This window comes from Sciurus vulgaris, assembly GCF_902686455.1.
Source record: "Sciurus vulgaris genome assembly, chromosome: 18".
NCBI classification, from domain to species: domain Eukaryota; kingdom Metazoa; phylum Chordata; class Mammalia; order Rodentia; family Sciuridae; genus Sciurus; species Sciurus vulgaris.
The window spans coordinates 1928624-1952850 of record NC_136479.1 but is presented as its reverse complement, the minus strand read 5'-3'; the positions used below and the strand labels follow the sequence as shown (position 1 = coordinate 1952850).

The 24227-nt window shown below is 39.1% G+C and overlaps 1 protein-coding gene across 2 annotated transcripts in view; it reads right to left on the bottom strand.

The window, feature by feature from the left end:
- LOC306649378 (ATP-binding cassette sub-family A member 17-like) overlaps window positions 1–24227 on the bottom strand; it is a 138853-nt gene that overhangs the window by 61065 nt on the left and 53561 nt on the right. For both annotated transcript variants that reach the window (XM_079120289.1, XM_079120290.1), the window contains 4 exons: window positions 14675–14847; window positions 13456–13599; window positions 12394–12523; window positions 1830–1984 (listed from right to left, as the gene is read on the bottom strand). In XM_079120289.1, the coding sequence (XP_078976415.1) occupies window positions 1830–1984; window positions 12394–12523; window positions 13456–13599; window positions 14675–14847 (602 nt within the window). The remainder of the gene's footprint in view (window positions 1–1829; window positions 1985–12393; window positions 12524–13455; window positions 13600–14674; window positions 14848–24227) is intronic.

The following is a 24227-nucleotide window of genomic DNA, read 5'->3' as shown; positions in this document are numbered from 1 at the left end:
GAGTCAGGTATTACATTTTAGCTACTGCCTGGTGTCGCCCACCTGTAACCCTCGCTACTCAGGATGCCGGGGCAGAAGGATCACAAATCCGAGGCCAGCCTAGACAGTTTAAACCCTATCTTGACATAATACTGAAACAAAGGGCTGGGAATGTAGCTCAATGGTTGCCTGCCATGTGTAAGGCCCTGAATTCAATCTTTAGTACTACAAAAATAAATAAAAGCAGTGAAGTCTTAAGATGTGAAAAACTTTAAAAACATAGTACTAAGTGAGACAAGTCATCTATTGCATGATTGCATTTATATGAAATATCCAAGATGGGCAAATCTGTAGAACAGAAAGCAGAATAGTGAATGCCAGTGGCTCGTGGAATACAGAAATGAGGAGCAATTTTAATAGGTACAAGTTTTTCTTTGATGAAAGTGTTTTGCAATTAAGATTGTGGTAGTGAGTGCACAACACTGTGAGTGTAATAAAACCCACTAAATTGGACATCATAAAATGAGTAAAATAATGATTTTTATGTTATGTGAATTTTATTTCCATAAAATATAAAAATAAATATAAAAAATTAAAATGTAATGGTTTCCAGAAATCATGCCCCTCCCCTTTCCTGAATATTTGGGAACAGTGTCCAGCAGAAGTTCTAAGACTATGATAACAAGAAATACATATTTGATTTCTGCCCTGCTTCCTGAGAAAGTGTTCCTAAAGCCCTTGTAACTTCATGAATGGTAAGAATTCCAGTTCTGATATTTAGTCTAACATTTAGCCTTTGACTTGATACATGACTTCATCTGCTGTACTGACCCTAGAGCCCTGGAAATTTTCTGGGTTATAGGAGTGTTTTATGTTTTAACCCAAGGTGACTTTTTTTTTGTGCTAAGGATCGAACCTGGGGTGTTTTAGCACTGAGACACATCCCCAGTCCTTTTTTTTTATTGTTTATTTTGAGATAGGATCTCACTAAGTTGCCTTGAACTTACAATCCTTATGCCTCAGCCTCCCGAGCAGCTGTGATTACAAGCCTGTGCCACCAGGACCTGCATGAGATGTCTTGGTAGGTTCTTGGTCAGACTTAGGATAAGAGTTAGTCACCAGAATGACCAAGCCATGATTACATGCTTAGAACTCTGAGTCCCATTCCCTGTTCTCCAGGGAGCAGGAAAGAGGTTGGTGATTGAACTAATAATCAGTAATACCTACATAATAAAGCCCAGATAAATAATCTCTAGGTTATGGAGACTGAAGAACTTCTGGATTAGTGAACATTTTAAGGTGTTAGGAGGGTATTGTCCTGGAAGGGTGTACCTTGAACACCTTCCCACATCCCTTACTCTAGGCACATCTTCTGAGTGTTCATCTGTATTCTTTATAATTCCCTGGACAATAAACTGGTCAATGTAAGAAAATGTTTCCCTGAGTTTTGTGAGCTGTTGTAGCAAATTACTGAACCTGATGAGGGGGCTGTGGGAACCCTTGATTGATAGCCAGCTGACCACAAGTATAGGTGACAAGGACTTGTAATTGGCATCTGAAGCAGAGGGATGGCAATCTTGTGGGAATAAGCCTTTACTCTAGGGGGTCTGTGCTCCCTCTAGGTAGTTAGTATCAGAACTCAATCTTAGGATACTCAGTTGATATGTGGAGAATTGGCTGGTGTGGGAACCACCCCTACCCCCATGTTTGGTGTCAGAAGTGTTGAGAGTAGAGAAACATGAGTTTTCTCCTAAAAGACTTTCCCAGGGTTAATCAGAGAGCTGCAGTATATCTCACCATTGCCAAGAATAGACACAGACGAAACAAGTTTCGGTTATTCTCCAACTCACCTGAGCATAAAAAGTCAGATGTTCTGCTACTGTGAAGTTATCAAATAAGATATCGTGTTGGGGGCACCAGCCTATGTTCTTCCTGATTTGAACCATGTCTTTTGAAATCTCATATCCATTGACATATGCCTGTCCACTTGAAGGGGAAATGAGACCTAGAACAAAGTGGAAGAGACAGCCCAAAGTCATCTTTGGTCAGCGCAGGAGTCAGTACAAAGACCTAATGATAATTACCCCTGCTTTGCTTGCTCGTTCTCCCAGACCATCTTTATTCTACTTCATTGCCACCATCAGTCAGCCAGTAACATCCAATGAACGTGTGTGACAGCGTATGAGGACATGTGGACATTATTAGAAATAAGAGGTGCCACTCCTCTTCCTGCTGGTTAAGTGAATAAAACAACATAGGCACTTGTAAAGGAAATTATACTACTGTAAGGATTAAACAGTGATTTGGATGAATAGTAAATATGGTGAAAGAGAAAAGCCTTTGGGGACACTTACAGTTTAGAATCGAGATGCTTGAAGACAAGGTTTATGACTTACTCATCTCTGGTCCCCCCAAAATATCATCAATGAATGACTGCACACACCACCAAACACATGGCAGTGTTATGGTCTGGACTGGAATGTCCCCCAGTCTCCTGTGTTGAAGGCTTGGTCCCCAGTGCAGCGAGGTTCAGAGATGGGCTTTTGGGAAGTGACTGGATCGTGAGGAGTCTGACTAGGGGAGGTGGTAGAAACTATAGGCACATGGGACATGGTTGGAGGAAGTAGGTCACCGGGGGCAAGCCATGGGCACTACGTTTAGACCCAGCCAACCATGCAATGGAGCCAGCCAATCAGGGACTACAACCTCTGAAATCATGAGCCAAAATAAACCTTTCCTCCTTTAAGTTGCTTTTGTTAGGTATTTAGGTCACAAAGGCAAAAACTGACTGATACAGCCTGTGTACAACTTCGAAGCCTGCCTACCTACATACCATCTTTGTCTTTACTCTTGTTAGGTTAAAAGGGCAATAAATTTTTGCTGCAACAAGGTTGGAAAAGAAAAAAAAAGACATAATAAAGAAAACAAAGGAACCAGATGTAATGGCACACATTTGTAATTCTAATACTTGGGGAGGCTGAGGCAGGAGGATCATAGGCTCAAGGCTAGCCTGGGCAATTTAATGAGAACTTGTATCAAATTAAATTTAAAAAGGATGCAGGAACTAGGTGTGGTAGTGCATGCCTGTAATTCCAGCAGTTCGGGAGGCTGCGGCAGGAAGATCAGAAGTTCAAAGCCAGCCTCACCAAAATTGAGGTGCTAAGCAACTCAGGGACCCTGTCGCTAAATAAAATATAAAATAGGGCTGAGGAATGTGGCTCAGGGGTCAATTGCTCCTGAGTTCAATCCCTGGTGCCAAAAAACCCCAAACAAACAACAACAATGACAACAAAAACAGGTGAGGGACACAGCTCAGTGACAAGCACCTGAGTGCTTGCCTCTCACATAAGAGGTCCTGGGTTCTATTTCCAGCATGTCCCCTCCCTGGGACAGCAAAGGTCATACAAATGCCATCATAAAAGATCATTCTCTGTAAACATTTTGCTATATGAGTTTAGGTTATTCTTTATGCACAACTGTCTCACATATTTATTCATTTATACAGTGCTAGGAATTGAACCCAGGGCCTTCTGCATGCTAGGCAAGCACTCTACCACTGAAATACTCCCCTACCCCCACACAATTACTTTTTAACCAAAATGAGAAAATATAAAGTCTGTTTTTAAGAGTTTTTTAAATATGACAAAGTGTTGCAGTTATTTATTCACATCAAAAACATCTATCAATTTTAAGTACTAAAAAGATTTCAGGAGTTGGGGATTTAGCTCAGTGGCAGAGCGCTTGCCTTGCACGCGCAAGGCCCTGAGTTCAGTCCTCGGCCCTGAGTTCGGTCCTCAGCCCTGGGGAAAAAAAAAAAAAAAAAAAGTCTAAAAGATTTCATTGTTGCAAATCTACTCTATTATTCAACCCAGACTGATGGATATTTAGATCATGTGTAATTTTTCACAAGCATAAATATGTGTGACAACTTTGCTTACTTATCTCCTCATTCTAAATTACTATAAGTAGATTTGGTAGACCAAAAGCAAGGCAAGAGCTTAAAGGTTCTTGATACTAACTGCCTTATTACCCACTGATGGGGTTCTTAGCTCTTTCACCATGGCTGTATATAATAAAGTATCCATGGTTGTTTGGACAATAATAGGAAAAAAGGTGATACTATTCTGTAGCAACTTGTAACAAGTCTTTTATATAAAGTTACAAAAGAAGAACTTATAGAAAACTCAAAAGGCACATAACTTTACTGGGCAGAGAAACGTGGTCTGATACATGACAGTGCCAGGTTTGGGCTTTTCTGCAGTTACCATATGGAAGCCCTATGCTATCCATCTTCCTGGAAAGCAACCAGATTCTTTTTCCCAGCTTAGCATATTCCGATGTCCCGAACCCACTGTGTATGTCTGCACATACATGGCTGCATTTTCTTTTATTAACTTTTTATTAAAATCTTTTTTTTATTTTTTACAGACTGCATTTTGATTCTCTGTACACAAATGGGGTACAAATTTTCATTTCTATGGTTTCACACAATGTAGATTCACACGATTCATGTAATCATACATATACTTAGGGTGATACTGTTTCATTCTACTATCTTTCTGTCCTCCACCTCCTCCCACCCCATTTTCCTCTACACCATCCAAAATTCCTTCATTCTTCTTTTCCCCCCACCACCCCTCCTCGTTATATATTGTCATGCGCTTTTTAAAAATTTTTTTAAATTTATTTTTATTATAAACAAATGGGATACATATTGTTTCTGTTTGTACATGGAGTAACAGCATACCATTTGCATATTCATATATTTACATAGAGTAATGATGTTTGATTCATTCTGTTATTTTTTCCTTCCCCCCACTCCTCCCACCACTCTTTTCCCTCTATACACTCCCTCCTTCCTCCATTCTTGTCCCCCTCCCACCCCCCATTAAGTGTCATCATCCGCTTATCAGTGAGATCATTCCTCTTTTGGATTTTTGAGATTGGCTTATCTCACTTAACATGACATTCTCCAATTTCATCCATTTGCCTGCAAATTCCATAATTTTATTATTCTTTATAGCTGAGTAATATTCCATTGTATATATATATATATACCACAGTTTCTTTATCCATTCATCAATTGAAGGGCTCTAGGTTGGTTCCATAGTCTGGCTATTGTGAATTGAGCAGCTATGAACATTGATGTGGCTGTATCTCTGTAGTGTGCTGATTTTAAGTCCTTTGGGTATAGGCAGAGGAGTGGGATAGCTGGATCAAATGGTAGGTCCATTCCAAGTTTTCTAAGGAATCTCCACACTGCTTTCCAGAGTGGCTGCACTAATTTGCAGTCCCACCAGCAATGTATGAGTGTACCTTTTTCCCCACATCCTCTCCAACACCTATGGTTGCTTGTGTTCTTGATAATCGCCATTCTAATTGGGGTGAGATGGAATCTTAGTGTAGTTTTGATTTGCATTCCTCTTATTACTAAAGATGGTGAATATTTTTCATATATCTGTTGATTGCTTGTACATCTTCTTCTGTGAAGTGTCTGTTCATTTCCTTAGCCCATTTGTTGATTGGGTTATTTGTATTCTTAGTGTAGAGTTTTTTGAGTTCTTTATATATTCTGGAGATTAGTGCTCTATCTGAAGTATGAGTGGCAAAGATATTCTCCCACTCTGTAGGCTCTCTCTTTGCATTGCTGATAGTTTCCTTTGCTGAGAGAAAGCTATTTCGTTTGAATCCATCCCAGTTATTGATTCTTGCTTTTATTTCTTGTGCTATGGGAGTCCTGTTAAGGAAGTCTGATCCTAAGCCAACAAGGTGAAGATTTGGACCTACTTTTTCTTCTATAAGATGCAGGGTCTCTGGTCTGATTTCAAGGCCCTTGATCCATTGTGAGTTGAGTTTTGAGCAGGGTGAGAGATAGGGGTTTAGTTTCATTCTGTTGCATATGGATTTCCAGTTTTCCCAGCACCATTTGTTGAAGAGGCTATCTTTTCTCCATTGCATATTTTTGGCACCTTTATCTAGTATGAGAAAATTGTATTTATTTGGGTTTGTGTCCATGTCCTCTATTCTGTACCATTGATCTACCTGTCTATTTTGGTGCCAATACCATGCCGTTTTTGTTACTACTGCTTTGTAGTATAGATGAAGTTCTGGTATTGCGATACCCCGTTTCATTCTTCCTGCTAAGGATTGCTTTAGTTATTCTGGGTTTCTTATTCTTCCAGATGAATTTCATGATTGCTTGCTCTATTTCTGTGAGGTACGTCATTGGGATTTTTAATTGGAATTGCATTGAATCTGTATAGCACTTTTGGTAGTATGGCCATTTTGACAATATTAATTCTGCCTATCCAAGAACATGGGAGATCTTTCCATCTTCTAAGGTCTTCCTTAATTTCTTTCTTCAGTGTTTTGTAGTTTTCATTGTAGAGCTCTTTTACCTCTTTGGTTAGATTGATACCCAAGTATTTTATTTTTTTTGAGGCTATTGCGAATGGAGTTGTTTTCCTCATTTCCCTTTCAGCTGTTTCATTGCTTGCGTATAAAAATGCTGTAGATTTATGCGTGTTGATTTTATAGCCTGCTATTTTGCTGAATTCATCAATGAGGTCTAGAAGTTTTCTGGAGGAGGTTTTTGGATCCTCTAAATATAGAATCATGTCATCCGCAAATAGTGACAGCTTAAGTTCCTCTTTTCCTATTCATATCCCTTTAATTTCTTTAGTCTGCCTAATTGCTCTGGCTAGAGTTTCGAGGACAATGTTGAATAGAAGTGGTGAAAGAGGACATCCCTGTCTTGTTCCCGTTTTTAAAGGGAATGGTTTCAGTTTTTCTCCATTAAGAATGATGTTGGCCATGGGTTTAGCATAAATAGCCTTTACAATGTTCAGGTATGTTCCTACTATCCCTATTTTTTCTAGTGTTTTGAGCATGAAGGGGTGTTGTATATTGTCAAATGCTTTTTCTGTGTCAACTGAAATAACCATATGATTCTTATCCTTAAGTCTATTGACATGATGGATTACGGTGATTGATTTACGGATGTTAAACCATCCTTGCATTCCAGGAATGAACCCCACTTGATCGTGGTGCACAATTTTCTTAATATGTTTTTGCATACGGTTTGCCAATATTTTGTTAAGGATCTTAGCATCTATATTCATCAAGGGTATTGGTCTAAAATTTTCTTTCCTTGATGTGTCTTTTCCTGGTTTGGGTATGAGGGTGATATTAGCTTCATAGAATGAGTTCGGAGGGTACCCTCCTTTTCTATTTCCTGGAATACTTTGAGAAGTATTGGAATGAGTTCTTCTTTGAAGGTCTTGTAGAACTCGGCTGAGAATCCGTCTGGTCCTGGGCTTTTCTTGGATGGCAGATTTTTAATGGCTTCTTCTATTTCATTGCTTGATATTGATCTGTTTAAATTGTGTATGTCCTCCTGGTTCAGTTTGGGAGGAGCATATGTCTCTAGAAATTTGTCAATGTCTTCAGTACTTTCTATTTTGTTGGAATACAGATTTTCAAAGTAGCTTCTTATTATGTTCTGTATCTCAGTGGTGTCTGTTGTGATATTTCCTTTTGCATCATGTATTTTAGTAATTTGAGTCTTCTCCCTCGTTCTCTTTGTTAGTGTGGCCAAGGGTTTATCTATTTTGTTTACTTTCTCAAAGAACCAACTTTTTGTTATGTCAATTTTTTGAATAGTTTCTTTTGTTTCAATTTCATTGATTTCAGCTCTGATTTTCATTATTTCCTGTCTTCTACTACTTTTGCTGTTATTCTGTTCTTTTTCTAGGGCTTTGAGCTGTAATGTTAGGTCATTTAATTGTTGACTTTTCATTCTTTTCTGGAATGTGCTCCATGCAATGAATTTTCCTCTTAGTACCGCTTTCATAGTGTCCCGGAGATTTTGATATGTTGTATCATCATTCTTATTGACCTCTAAGAATTTTTTAATCTCCTCCCTGATGTTTTTTGTTATCCATGTTTCATTCAATAGCATATTATTTAGTCTCCAAGTGTTGGAGTAATTTCCTTTTTTTACTATGTCATTGATTTCTACTCTCAGTCCATTATGATCTGATAAAACACAAGGCAGTATCTCTATTTTTTGCATTTCCTAAGGGCTGCTTTGTGGCATAACATATGGTCTATTTTCGAGAAGGTTCCATGTGCTGCAGAGAAGAAAGTGAATCTGCTTATTAATGGATGAATATTCTATATATGTCTATTAAGTCTAGATTATTGATTGTGTTATTGAGTTCTATGGTTTCTTTGGTTGGATTTTGTTTGGAAGATCTATCTAGTGGTGACAGCGGTGCGTTAAAGTCGCCCAGAATTATTGTGTTGTAGTCTATGTGATTCTTGAAATTGAGAAGGATTTGTTTGATGTACAGTGATGCACCATTGTTTGGGGCATAAATATTTACTCTCATTATGTCTCCCTGATTTATGGTTCCCTTAAGCAGTATGAAATGTCCTTCAATATCCCTTCTGACTAACTTTGGCTTGAAGTCCACTTTATCTGAAATAAGGATGGAAACCCCCGCTTTATTACTGGGTCCATGTGTGTGGTAGGTTTTTTCCTATCCTTTCACCTTTAGTCTGTGGATGTCTTTTTCTATGAGATGAGTCTCTTGCAGGCAGCATATTGTTGGGTCTTTCTTTTTAATCCATTCTGCCAGTCTATTTCTTTTGATTGATGAGTTTAGGCCATTAACGTTCAGGGTTATTATTGAGAAATGATTTGTATTCCCAGTCATTTGGCTTATTTTTGGTTTTTAAGTTGGCTTGGTTTCTCCTTTGAGTGGTTTTTCTCTAAGGTAGTTCCTCCCTTTGCTGACCTCCATTGTTGTTTTTCATTTGCTCCTCATGCAATATTTTGTTGAGAACATTCTGTAGTGCAGGCTTTCTATTTGTAAATTCTTTTAACTTTTGTTCATCATGGAAGGATTTTATTTCATCTTCAAATCTGAAGGTTAGTTTTGCTGGGTATAGGATTCTTGGTTGGCAACCATGTTCTTTCAGAGCTTGAAATATGTTGGTCCCGGCCCTTCTAGCTTTTAGAGTCTGGGTTGAGAAGTCTGCTGCTATCCGTATTGGTCTCCCCCTATATGTAATCTGATGCTTTTCTCTCGCGGCCTTCAAAATCCTATCTTTATTTTGAATGTTAGGCATTTTCATTATAATGTGCCTTGGTGTGGATCTGTTGTGATTCTGTGCACTGGGTGTTCTGTAAGCCTCTTGTATTTGATTTTCCATTTCATTCTTCAGGTTTGGGAAATTTTCTGATATTATTTCATTGAATAGGTTGTTCATTCCTTTGGTTTGTATCTCTGTGCCTTCCTCAATCCCAATAATTCTTAAATTTGGTCTTTTCATGATGTCCCATAGTTCCTGGAGATTCTGTTCATGATTTCTTACCATCTTCTCTGTTTGGGCGACTTTATTTTCAAGATTAAATATTTTGTCTTCATTGTCTGAGGTTCTGTCTTCCAAGTGGTCTAGTCTGTTGGTGATGCTTTCCATTGAGTTTTTTATTTGGTTTATTGTCTCCTTCATTTCAAGGATTTCTGTTTGGTTTTTTTGAGAACCTCTATCTCTTTGTTGAAATGATCTTTTGCTTCCTGCAGGTGCTCTTTCAGCTTATTGGTATTATCATTCATTGCCTGCATTTGCTCTCTTATCTCATCCTTTGCTTCGCGAATCATCTTAATCATGTATACTCTGAAGTCCTTTTCTGACATTTCTTCTAACATACTGTCATTGGGTTCTATTACTATAGAATCTAGATTTGTTTGGATCATTTTCTTCCCTTGTTTTTTCATGTTGTTCATGTATCTTCCCCTCTGGCGCTGCAGATCTGGGGTATTGCAGATTTCCCCCTATAGGCTTATAGTGGCCCTATAGGTGTCCAAAACCCTTTCTTTAAGGGGAGATCAATATTAGCAGTACCCAAATCAGACTCTATGCAATCCTAGACCAAATAGCCCCTATGGGGACAATAACATCATATAAATAAGGGAGAAATTGACTCTGAGGAAACAGGTAAACAGAAGGAAAAGAAAGCAAGAAACGTAAAGAAATGAAAACTTAAATATTTTTTTTAAAAAAGGAGAAAAAAGAAAATCTACTGTATAATAGTCATATACTAATGAAACCTCCCAGTGTTCAGCAGCCCGATGTATGAGAGGTACCTGACAATGAGCTTCAAGCCTCCAGCAGGCGTCTCAGGATGGGATTTGCCCCACCCGAAGATCGGAGCTACGGCTTCCAGGATTATCCAAGATGGCTGCTCTGGCTTCCAAATGTGTTGGCAAACGGGGAGCTGCAGCTCAGGGGTGGACGTGGTCAGCTGGAGGTCCTGGAGACAGGATGCAGTTGGTCCGGCAGGGGTCCTGGAGGTCTGGTGTGTGTGTTGTGGTTGTGGGATCCAGGAGGCGGGGTGCAATCAGTTGGTCTGGGTTCCCGGTGATAGGGCATAGTCAGTTGGTCTGGGGGTCCTGCAGGTACTGTAACAGTGAACTTCCAGGCAGCAGCAGGCAGCTGGTTCTCCACTGGCGGTCTGTGGTCAATCTGCTGGCAGCTGTTGGACGATCGGGAGGTGAACCTCGAGTGTTGGGTGATGGATAGGGGTAAGGCAGGCAATGGACAGGCGAGAGGCAGGCAAATGGCCTATTGTCATGCACTTAATCAGAGGAAACATGTGACCTTTGGTTTTTTGGGTGCTTGGCCTATTTCACTTAGCATGATATTTTCCAACTTCATCCATTTACCAGCAAATGCCATAGTTTCATTCTTATTTATGGCTGAGTAATATTCCATTGTGTATACATACCACAGTTTCTTTATCCATTCATCAAATGGCTGCATTTTCACCAGGCAGAGCTAATGTTTTTCTATGCCATGTCATGCTGGTAAGAACCTGAGGTGGGGCTTCTCTGATATAGCACTCATAGCTTGTTTTTTGGCAGCATTTGCCATTATATTAACTGATTAATTCAGTCATTTATTCAATGATAATTTTATTGAGTAGCTATGCTGTGTAAGCACTATCTAGGAATTGTGGATCCAGAACCTAGTAGGTTCCCTCAGGAGCAGGATGGGATGGCAGATACAGAGAAATAACACATATATACAAACAAATGAGATAATTACAGACTTTGAGGAATACTAGAAGCAAAACAAAAGGGAAAGCAACAGGGAAGGGTCTATGAAACACAAAGGTGGATTCCCCAAATAATCTGGTACCTAACTTTTCTCCTTGACACTTCCCTTGACTAGGGGGTATAGCTGGACCTCCCTCCTGACAGTGAGGAACCATGCAGAGGGAGAGGCCCTTCCTAACTAACTGGTCACACTTCCAGGAGCAGCAAACTACCCTGAAAGAGAATTTCCTTCATCCCATCCAGATAGCTGTCAGGCTCAGTTCCCAGTTTTGACATACACAGAATCTTTCCACTAAGTGTCCATTGGGCTGAGACTGGGCTTTCTAAGTCCTGATACCAGAGGGGTGGCCAAGGGCACCTCTCACCAAGCATCACTATTTGGTTGCTCTTCAAATGTCTTTGATGGAAGGCTGAAGATATTCACATTTGCAACATGTGAAGAGACCTACAGCAGTCGGACTTCAAGGTGCTAGAAGCTTCTCAGCAGTATGGTATTCTGTTGTTGCAAGGAGAACTTGTTGGCTTTAACTCCATGAAGTGCATCTCATTGGTTTTGTTTAGAGCTTTATACATGTTAAACCCTCAATAAATGTCTCTTGGATGAAATTTTTCAAATTTCACAGAATATTATTTATTTGATAGAACGTGAAATAAAACTATTCTGAAGTTGGAATCACTTTAAAACAAATCCCCAGGTACCATTTTTTGGGGGGTGGGTGAGTACAGGGATTAAATCCAGGGCCTCAAACATGCTAGGCAAAATCTCTGCCATAGCTGCATCCCCTGTCCTTTACATTTTGTTTCGTGATGGGATCTTGCTGAATTTCCCAGGCTGGCTTCAAATTTGTGATCATCCTGCTTCAGCCTCCTGGGTAGCTGGGATTATAGGTGTGCACCATCATGTCCAGCTTTGCAGCTACCATTCTAAAAGTGTCTGTGACAATCGAGAGCAAATAAATGGGTAGATGTTTTTGTTGGGAGATTAGTTTGTGCCTCTCTGCAGCAGGAAGGTTCTATCTGGAAAGAAACTGCTATTCACTGTTCATGGCGTCTCCTGGTGAAGAAATTAAGTACTGCATATTGACTGAAAGAGGCAAAGACTTCCTTTCCCTGGTGCAGAGTAAACTAAACAACCAGATACTACATAGATGGTATAACAAACAATGAACAATGAGTAATAACAAAATGTCAGTGAGCTCTAACAGAGGAGAGGGAGCCCAAAATCTAGACCTGCTCAATGAGTTAGTTCTTCAATGCTTCCTCAGGAGGGCTGACCCCACCCAGGTACCTGTGAGCATGGAGCAGGTGGTGGTTTTTCCTGCTCCGTTGTGTCCCAGAAGAACAGTGATCTGCCCCCTGTACAGATTCATGCTCAGATCTTTGACTGCTATGTGTGCATTCCTTCCCCTGTGAAATACCTGTGGGAAGGGTCAAGGTGTGACTGACTGTGACACACACATACAGGAGGCATTTCTGAAGAGACTACAACAAACTGCAAACCCACATCAACTTTCTGCAAAGGTTAATCAGTGAGAATCCAAAAGAAAGTGCCTTCTTTTATTATGCCTCTGAGGAGGGTGACCTGGAACAATTCCAAGGGGATCTTTCCCCTGATCTCTAGAACCACAGAGGGCTAAGAACTCAAGAATGAAGTACTAAAAGTATGAACAACAATCTTCTCTCTGCTTCTGGAACCATACCCTGCCCTTTTACCTGGTTGGGTCCCCGAGAAAGGGCACCCTGCCTCTTTCACATGAGGTACTGATCTGGGAAAGGAATCTCAGAGTCACCTGTCAAGTCAAAGGTCTCCAGTACTTTAAATACTATTTTTTAAAATTGCACAAGTACACCCACCACTTCCTCATAGTTGTTCTTCAAACAGAACACCCATGGTCTGCAGGACCCTGAAGGCACTGAACTCACATCCTATTGCTGGCATCCTTAGTCAACAAGGGCACTAGAAAAGGCTGGCAGACACTGTGAAAGAACACTTGCCTCCTTTTGCACTGGGAGGCCAACCATGGAATCTGGTTTACAGTTTGACTTGATACATAAGTTACCCACAAGTGGCTGAATTCCAGCACATTTCCAATAGTGCGTATTTGGCACTGGAGGATGAGAGAAGACTGCTTATAGGAGACAAATAACCAGACAAACCATCCAGTTACTTAATTCATGACAGGAAACAGGATAGGACATTTCAAGCTCTATCACTAAGTTTGAAGATGGCATTACAGAAAGAATAAAAATTCTCAGTCACAAGGTGTGCCTTGTAAGCACTGGTAGAATTAAACAAAAGCTTTAATGGACTGATTCTTAAGTTCTTGGAAGGATATATATGAGCCAATACCTTGTATAGATGCTGGATTTCAATTCCTCTTATCAGATCAGTTGGCTCTTCCTGCATGAACTCAGTTTTTGGAGCTTCATTAGGATCACCCATGTCCAGTAGTACATGTGTACCTGGAATAGGCTTCCCATGCCAGTATGAGGGCTGCAGAGGAAGTCAACCTACACATTAATCATGTACATGGACTGACTTTATCTTCTGGAAGATAAATATTGTGATAAATTAGATCTTCCCTCCCTGCCCTGAAGTTTACTTGTATCATGTATTTAATGGTGCCTGAGAAAGTTCACCAACTCACTTGTGGACTCACAACCAGTCAACTGCATTTCAACCTACAATCCATGGTGCAGAAGGAGCTAGGAAAGTCAACTCATCTCCAGGCTCCAGGTAATTGGAAAGCTACCATGACAGCAGTCTGGGCTAGTACCTAGAAAAACGTGGGAGGCAACCCTACTCATGTCCCCACACTCCAAGAATGGAAGTGAGGGAGTCTTGGCAGAGGTCCCAAACAAGAGCCTGTGTGATTCAGTCAGGATTGGCAGGTCCATGGCCACCAGAGGCCACTGTAGGCTGTCTGAGTCAAACATAAAACTCAACTTTGTAAGAAAATCTTAGTCATCATGGGAGAGAAGGGAACTGTGGCCTCTGCTGGACCCTTGAGGGATGTCACAGAGGTCTCAAAGAACTTCAGGGCCACTCCACCAGCACAGCTCAATGGGGAAAGAGCATGTGAGGTCTCTAGCATGTTGGGGATTGAGTCCTGTGGGAGAATATGGGATTGATATTCAATAGGCCCAAGTAGGGCATTGCAGGCACTCCAGGGGAGACTCTGCATGGTACTGGCACCTCACCCCAGCCCAGCACATCAACAGTGGGGGCAAGAATCAGGGAATCTAAGACTGTTAATTATGCACCATTGGCAGCTATGAGCTAAAGGAATGAACCCTGAAAAGAGACTCCCTCAGGTTTGAGATTCTGATCAGGACATCACTGAGAAATGTAGGAATACTGATGACAAATAATAAAAAGCCTAACATCTGGGGCTGGGGTTATAGCTCAGTGGTAGAGCACTCGCCTAGCATGTGTGAGGTGCTGGGTTCAATCCTCAGCACCACATAAAAATACATACATATAAATAAAGGTGTCCACCTACAACTAAAACATATATATTTTTAAAAAGCCTAATATCCATCTATAAAGCAGCAGCATTAGAACTCACCATGGCAAAGAAGTACCAAGGTTTGGGTGTTCCAAATTTCCCTGGGAAGACAGATTCCACATACCAGGTTATTACACAGTACAATAATGAATCCAACAGGAGCATCAGCATCACCTGAATGAAGCTAAACTCTCCACGGACGCTGCCCATGTTCTTCCACTGGATGCCCATGCCTGTTACAAAGGAAGGAGGACAATTACTATATCAAAGGCAGAGAAGCCAACTGACCTTTTCAATAAAAGAGTCAGGAACCAGGCCAGTGACAAAACTTTCTGCTGGGGTATTATGGGACCAGCCTGCGGCATAGGGAGGGAGAGAGTTAGAAAAGTTGTGTCCATGGGTTAAACCTTCTTTTTGGCGGTACTGGGGATGGAACCTAGGGCCTTGTGCATGTTAAGCAAGTGCTATAACACTGACCTATACCACGTTCCCACCCTTTTTATTTTTCCTTCTGAGACAAAGTCTTGCTAAGTTTTCCAGGCTCACCTTCAACTTGGAATTCTTCTGCCTCAGTTTCCTGAGTAGTTGGCATTATAGGCATATGACACCACCCAAGGCTAGAAAAAGCATTTTATATTGTACCAAAAGGGTGGTGGTACTTTCACTGACGTCAAGAAGTAAGAAACTTGGGGGCTAGGGTCGTGACTCAGTGGTACAGCGCTTGCCTAGCATGTGTGAGGCACTGGGTTTAATGCTCAGCACCACATAAAAAATAATTAAAAAAAAAAAAGAAACTTGGCCACCCAAGGCACAGCTCCACATTTCTACACATGCTATCTGGAATGCTTTTCCACTCCTCCCCCACCTTCTCTGCTTCACTAAATCTTACTCAAAGATCAGAGCACCTTCAAGCTCAAAAAACAGGGATAATGGGAACATTCCTTAACATTGTAAAGGCTATCTACGCTAAGCCCATGGCCAATATCATTCTAAATGGTGAAAAACTGAAAGCATTCCCCCTAAAAACTGAAACGAGGCAGGGATGCCCTCTTTCACCACTTCTATTCAACATTGTCCTTGAAACTCTAGCCAGAGCAATTAGACCAAAGAAATTAAAGGGATACGAATAGGAAAAGAACTCAAACTATCCCTATTTGCTGATGACATGATTTATATATTTAGAGGAACCGGGAAATTCTACCAGAAAACTTTTAGAACTCATAAGTGAATTCAGTAAAGTAGCAGGATATAAAATCAATGCTCATAAATCTAATGCATTTTTATACATAAGTGATGAATCCTCAGAAAGAGTTAGGAAAACTACCCCATTCACAATAGCCTCAAAATAAATAAAATACTTGGGAATCAATCTAACCAAAGAGATGAAAGATCTCTACAATGAGAACTACAGAACACTAAAGAAAGAAATTAAAGAAGACCTTAGAAGATGGAAAGATCTCCCATGTTCTTGGATAGGCAGAATTAATATTGTCAAAATGGCCATACTGGGGCTGGGGAGATAGCTCAGTCGGTAGAGTGCTTGCCTTGCAAGCACAAGGCCCTGGGTTCAAGCCCCAGCATCCAAAAAAAAAAAAAAAAAGGCCATACTACCAAACGTGCTACACAGATTCAATGCAATTCCAATTAAAAATCCCAATGATGTACCTTACAGAAATAGAGCAAGCAATCATGAAATTCATCTGGAAGAATAAGAAACCCAGAATAGCTAAAGCAATCCTTAGCAGGAAGAGTGAAGCAGGGGGTATTGCAATACCAGACCTTCAACTATACTACAAAGCAATAGTAACAAAAACGGCATGGTATTGGCACCAAAATAGACAGGAGGATCAATGGTACAGAATAGAGGACACGGACACAAACCCAAATAAATATAATTTTCTCATAATAGACAAAGGTGCCAAATATATGCAATGGAGAAAAGATAGCCTCTTCAACAAATGGTGCTGGGAAAACTGGAAATCCATATGCAGCAGAATGAAATTATACCCCTATCTCTCACCCTGCACAAAACTCAACCCAAAATGGATCAAGGACCTCAGAATCAGACCAGAGACCCTGCATCTTATAGAAGAAAAGGTAGGTTCAAATCTTCAACATGTCGGCTTAGGATCAGACTTCCTTAACAGGACTCCCATAGCACAAGAAATAAAAGCAAGAATCAATAACTGGGATAGATTCAAACTAAATAGCTTTCTCTCAGCAAAGGAAACTATCAGCAATGCAAAGAGAGAGCCTACAGAGTGGGAGAATATCTTTGCCACACATACTTCAGATAAAGCACTAATTTCCAGAATATATAAAGAACTCAAAAAACTCTAAGAATACAAGTAATTCAATCAACAAATGGGCTAAGGAAATGAATGGATACTTCACAGAAGATCTACAAGCAGTAAACAGATATATGAAAAAATGTTCACCATCTTTAGTAATAAGAGAAATGCAAATCAAAACTACACTAAGATTCCATCTCACCCCAATTAGAATGGCGATTATCAAGAACACAAGCAACCATAGGTATTGGAGAGGATGTGGGGAAAAAGGTACACTCATACATTGCTGGTGGGACTGCAAATTAGTGCAGCCACTCTGGAAAGCAGTGTGGAGATTCCTTAGAAAACTTGGAATGGAACCACCATTTGACCCAGCTATCCCACTCCTCTGCCTATACCCAAAGGACTTAAAATCAGCATACTACAGAGATACAGCCACATCAATGTTCATAGCAGCTCAATTCACAATAGCCAGACTGTGGAACCAAACCTTCAATTGATGAATGGATAAAGAAACTGTGGTATATATATATACAATGGAATATTACTCAGCTATAAAGAATAACAAAATTATGGCATTTGTAGGCCAATTGGAGAATATCATGCTAAGTGAGATAAGCCAATCTCAAAAAACCAAAGGACGAATGATCTCACTGATAAGTGGAAGATGATACATAATGGGGGGTGGGAGGGAGGCAAGAATGGAGGAAGGAAGGACTGTATAGAGGGAAAAGAGGGGTGGGAGGGGTGGGGGGAAGGAAAAAGTAACAGAATGAATCAAACACCATTACCCTATGTAAATGTATGATTACACAAATGGTATGCCTCTACTTCATGTACAGAGAAACAAGATGTACCCCATTTGTTTACAATAAAAATAAAAATAATTTTAAAAAACACTTGATGAATAGTACTCTTAATGGAACTTCTCTACATTCAGTATATTGTTTCCACAAGAAAATGATCCATCTTTTAAGGGTGAGTGCCTTTGAATTATTTTATCTCTTGTGATAATGGATTCATTCATTCTTTCTTTTTTTATGTTCTCAAATATATTTTAATTGGTTGTTATAGCACCAAAGAGAAAAAAAAAAAAAGATCAGAGTGGATAGCTCCTTACCCAAGAAGCATGTGTACCCACTCTCCCTACCTGGGTGAAATGCCCAACCCACGTGCATTTGTAACACCCTGTACTAACTCACAGAAGGTCCTGCATCACCTTGTGAATCTGCTCATTTATTGTCCCCAGCATGTGCAGTTTCTGAAGCCAAGGACTCTTTTTGTTCTCAGTAGCTCCAACATCTGACCAAGATCTATTACACAGTAGACACTGAATACTTATTCCACAAATAAAGGAAAGCACTGAGGAAGGTCTTGGACTCCATTCTTAGGTACACACGTATCCTGTGTGAGCCAAGTGTCTAATCTGAACATGAACTAACAAGTTTTTCATTTAAAGCTAAGATGCTGCCTGTCTGCTGTCTCCACAACAGGATAAAACCATAAGAAAGACTCAAGTACTGACAGCAGACAGACAGGCTATCTCAGGGCTCCCCAAATGTTAAGGTACTTACTAATCACCTGTGGATTTTGTTAAAATACAGACTGATGAGGTCTGTCCTGGTGGGCTTGAGACTCTGCATGTCTAACAAGATTTTGGTAGGGTTGAAGCTGCTGGTCACAGGACATGCAGTGAGAGCCAAGGGCCAGGCAATCTCTAAGGTCCTTCAGGGTGAGAGAGTCTCTTATTTGTGTCTATGTATGCCTGAGAGATCTGCCCTTCATTCTGTTTTTTGCACTTTGGTTTAGAAATAGATCCTGTGCATATCAGGACTGATTTCAAAGGGGCAACAAGTTCAGTATGCTTGATTCGTGAAAGTCAGAGACCCCCTCCTCAAGTATAGTCTACACGATCCAAATAGAAGAAACACAAAACTTTCCTAGCTCTGTAGACCCTTGATTGTCAGTTAACTTTATTTTTATTCATTATAAATATAAATAAAGTGTATAAAATAGCAATTACAAAGAAAATACCTGTGAAAATCCACTACCCTAAATAAAAACCCCAGATGTGCACACCTCCATCACAGCCCTGTCCCTATGTTGAAGTTTATAAGCAGCATGAAGTTGGGTTTTCCCTTTTCACCCAATTTGACAGTTTCATTTTAGTTACTATATTTTGATCATTTATGTTTAATGTGATTATTGATTGTCTGGATTAAAACCTATCATCTTGTCAGTTCTTTTCTATTTATTCCAAACTGTTCTGAATTTCTTGTTTTCTTTTTTTTTTTTTTTTTTTTTTTTTTTTATCTTTTCTTACATTAATGGGAGGGGTGTGTGTGTGTGTGTTGCTTGAGATCAAACTCAGGTCCTTGTACATATCAGGCAAGAGCTCTACCATGGATAATTTTTAATGATTCTGTTTTATCTCTATTGACTTCTTTATATCTCTTTAAAAAATACATTGTTACCTTAGGGTTCACAATATATACATTTCACTAGGCAGAGTTTAACTTTAAAGAACACTATACTACTTCATGTTTGCTATATAAGGACAACACAACAATATATTTCCAAATTTTACCTTCCATCTTTCAAGCTATTATTGTCATACATAAACAATAAACACAATTCATTACTATCATTTTTTACTTTGTCAGTCAATTTTCCTTTAAAGTGAAAAGAGATCAGACAAAATAAATTAATTTCATTTTTCATTTGCAGTACTCTGGTGTGAGATGAAATCTTAACATAGTTTTGATTTGCATTTCCCTAATCACTGATGATGTTTTACATTTTTTCATATATTTGTTGGCCACTTGTACTTCTTTTGAGAAGTGTCTGTTTAACTCACTTTTCCATTTGTATAAATGTTGTAGATACATGCAATACTTTTTTATTTTTATGTGGTGCTGAGTATTGATTCCAGTGCCTCACACATGCTAGGCCACTGAGCCACAACCCTAGCCCTGCAGTACTCTTAATTTGTGTATAAACAAATTTATACGTGGTCTAATATTCTTTTCATCTGATTAATTCATTATTTCTTATAATATGTGCTAGCAGATAATATTAATTCTTGCCATTTTTAATTTGAGAGTCTTTACTAATATCTCCCCAATTTTTAAAAATAATTTCACTGGAGCTGAGCATGGTGGTGCATGCCTATAATCTCAGGGACTCCAGAGGCTGAGACAGGATTACAAGTTAGAGACCAGTCTCAGAAACTTATTGAGACTCTGACTCAAAATAAAAAAATCAAAAGGGATGGGAATATAGCTCACTGATAGAATGCCCTTGGGTTCACTCCCCAGTATCCCACCTTAATTGTTTTTAAGTGGGTATAGAATTCTGGGTTGCCAGGGTTTTTCTTTTTTCCTCACTTTTATGGATGCATTATAGTTGTACATAACAATGGGATTTGTTGTTACATATTCATACAAGCACACAATACAACAATATAATCTGACCAACATCATCCCCGAGTGTTTCCCTTTTCCCTTCCCTCCTCCTTCCCTCTGGTTCCTTCTCTCTACTCCACTGATCTCCCTTTGATTTTCATGAGATGCCTCCACCTTCCTTTTTCTTTTTCCTCTCTAGCTTCCACATATGAGAGAAACATATGACCCTGACCATCCAAATCTGACTTATTTCACTTAACGTGATAGTTGCTAGTTCCATCTATTTTCCTACAGATGACACAATTTCATTTTTCTCTATGACTGAATAAAACTCCATTGTATATACATACATTTTCTTTAACCATTCATCCACTGATGGACACCTTGTCTGGTTCCCTAGTTTGGCTCTAGTGGATCACGCTGCTATAAACACAGATATGCATCTATCACTGTAGTATGATGACTTTAATTCTTCAGGATAAATATCAAGGAGTGGTATAGCAAGGTCATATGGTGGTTCCATGCCTAGTCTTTTGAGGAAACTCCATAGTGATTTCCATAGTGGTTGTACTAATTTACAATCCCACCAACAATGTAGAAGTGTTCCTTTTTCTCCACATCCTCTCCAGCAGTTATTATTGTTTGTGTTCTTGATGACTGCCATTCTGACTGGTGTGAGATGAAATCTCAAGGTAGTTTTGATTTGCATTTTCCTAATCACTAATGATTTTTAACATTTTTTCATATATTTGTTGGCCACTTGTACTTCTTTTGAAAAATGTGTGTTTAATTCATTTTTCCATTTATTAATTGGGTTATTTGGTTTTTGTTGTAATTGTTTTTAGTTCTTCACATAGTCTAGTTATTAATCCTCTGTAAAAAGAGTAGCTGGCAAAGATTCATTCCCATTTTGCAGGTTCTCTCTTCACATTCTTAATTGTTTTCAGTACTGTGGAAAAGTTTTCTAATTTGATGCCATCCCATTTATTAACCCTTAGCATTATTTCCAGAGTTTTAGAGGTCATATTGAGAAAGTTGTTGCCTATGCCTATATGCAGAAGTGCTGATCCTACATTTTCCTCTAGGAGTTGCATAGTTTCTGGTCTAATTCCTAGTCTTTGATCCATTTTGAGTTGACTTCATGCAAGGTGAGAGATAAGGATCTTGTCTCATTCTTTTACCTATGGATAACCAGTTTTCCCAGCACCATTTTTTAAAACAGATCTTTTTTCCAGTGTATGTTTGGGCAATAAGGATCAGATGACTGTAGATGTGTGAGTGTGTCTATGTGTGTATTTTATGCAGTTTTTATTACAGTAGCTCTGTAGTACAATGTGAAATTGAAGTCAGGTATTGTGATGCCTCCAGCATTGCTTTTTTGGCTTAGAATTGCTTTGGTTATTCTGGGTCTTTTATTCTTCCAAATGAATTTTAGTATTATTTTTTCTAGTTCTATGAAGAATGTCATTGGTATACATTTTTAAAGCAATTCGATTTTTTTTTAGTTGTTGATGGACCTTTATTTTAAATTTTTTTTAGTCGTAGATGGACATAATACCTTTATTTTATTTATTAATTTTTATGTGGTGCTGAGGATCAAACTCAGTGCCTCACTCATGCCAGGCAAGCACTCTACCCCTAAGCCACAACCCAAAGGTTTTTTATTACTGATTCTATCTCTTTACAAGTTATTGGTCTGTTTAGGTTTTCTTTGTCCTCTTGATTCGGTTTTGGCATATCATATTTGTCTAGAAATCTATTTTTTCTAGGTTTTCCAATTTATTGGAGCATAAGTTTTTCAAAATAGTCCCTAATGATCTGCTGAATTTCTGAGATGTCTGTGGTGATTCTTCCTTTTTTCATCTCTAATTTTTTGTGTGTGAACAGTGGCTTTATTTATTAGTAATGTTGAAAAACACATCAGTGTAGTTTCTTTTCTCATTTTGAATAATAAAAAATGTATACAAGAGATTCTTTGAGTTTACAACCTATGAGCTGGTCACAGTCTAGGTTTTTTGCTTCTGCAAGGGATCCAACATTCAATTAGGCCATACTTCTCCAAACAGTACCTTTCTTTTTTTTTATTAAAATATTTGTTATTTTTACAGACACATTTTGATTCATTGTACACAAATGGGGTACAAATTTTCATTTCTATGGCTGTACACAATGTATATTCACTACATTCATGTAATCATACATATATATAGGGTAATACTGTTTCATTCTCTGTTTTTCCATCCCCACCCACTCCCACCCCTTTTTCCTCTACACCATCCAAATTTCCTTCATTCTTCTCTTCCCCCCACCACCCCCCATTGTTATATATTGTCATGCACTTATCAGCGAAAACATTTGACCTCTGGTTTTTTGGGCTTGGCCTATTTCACTTAGCATGATATTTTCCAACTTCATCCACTTACTAGCAAATGCCATAATTTTATTATTCTTTATAGCTGAGTAATATTCCATTATGTATATATACCACAGTTTCTTTATCCATTTGTCAGTTGAAGGGCACCTCGGTTGGCTCCACAATCTAGCAATTGTGAACTGAGCTGCTATGAACATTGATGTGGCTGCATCACTGTAGTATGCTAATTTTAAGTCCTTTGGGTATAAACCGAGGAGTGGGATGGCTGGGTCAAATGGTGGTTCCATTCCAAGCTTTCTGAGGAATCTCTACACTGCTTTCCGGAGTGGCTACACCAATTTGCAGCCCCACCAGCAATGTATAAGTGTGCCTTTTTCCCCACATCCACACCAACACTTATTATTGCTTGTGTTCTTGATAATAGCCATTTTAATTGGAGTTTGATGAAATCTTAGGGTGGTTTTAATTTTCATTTCTCTAATTACTAGGGATGATGAGCACTTTTACATATATTTGTTGATCACCTGTATATCTTCTGTGAAGTGTCTGCCCATTTCCTTAGCCATTTATTGATTGGGTTCTTTGTATTGGGTGTAAAAGTTTTTTAAGTTCTTTACAAACTTTGGAGATGAGAGCTCTGTCTGAAGTGTGTGTGGAAAAGATATTATCCCACTCTGTAGGCTCTCTTTTCACATTGTTGATTGTTTCCTGTGCTGAGAAAAAACTTTTTAGTTTGAATCTATCCCATTTATTGATTCTTGCTTTTATTTCTTGGGCTATGGGGGTCTTGTTAAGGAAGTCTGGTCCTACGCCAACATGATGGAGATTCAGGTCTACTTTTTCTTCTATTTGGTGAAGGGTCTTAGGTCTATATCCTAGATCCTTGATCCATTTTGAGTTGAGTTTTGTACAGGGTGAGAGATAGGGGTTTAGTTTCATTTTATTGCATATGGATTTCCAGTTTTCCCAGCACCATTTGTTGAAGAGGCTATCTTTTCTCCATTTTAAGTTTTTGGCACCCTTGTCTAGTATGAGGTTATCGTACTTATGTGGGTATGTCTCTGTGTCTTCTATCCTATACCATTGGTCTACCTGTCTATTTTGGTGCCAATACCATGCCGTTTTTTTGTTACTATTGCCCTATAGTAGAGTTTAAGGTCTGGTATAGTGATACACGATGTATCACTCTTCCTGCCCAGGATTGCTTTCGCTATTCTGGGTTTCTTATTCTTCCAGATGAATTTCATGATTGCTTGCTCTATTTCTGTAAGGTACATCATGGGGATTTTAATTGGAATTGCATTGAATCTGTATAGTGCCTTTGGAAGTGTGGTCATTTTGATAATATTAATGCTGCCTATCCAAGAACATGGGAGATCTTTCCATCTTCTAAGGTCTTCCTCAATTTCTTTCTTCAATATTTTGTAGTTTTTATTGTAGAGATCTTTTACCTCTTTGGTTAGATTGATTCCCAAGTTTTTTTGTTTTTTTTTTTTTTTGAGGCTATTGTGAACGGAGTTGTTTCCCTCATTTCCCTTTCAGAT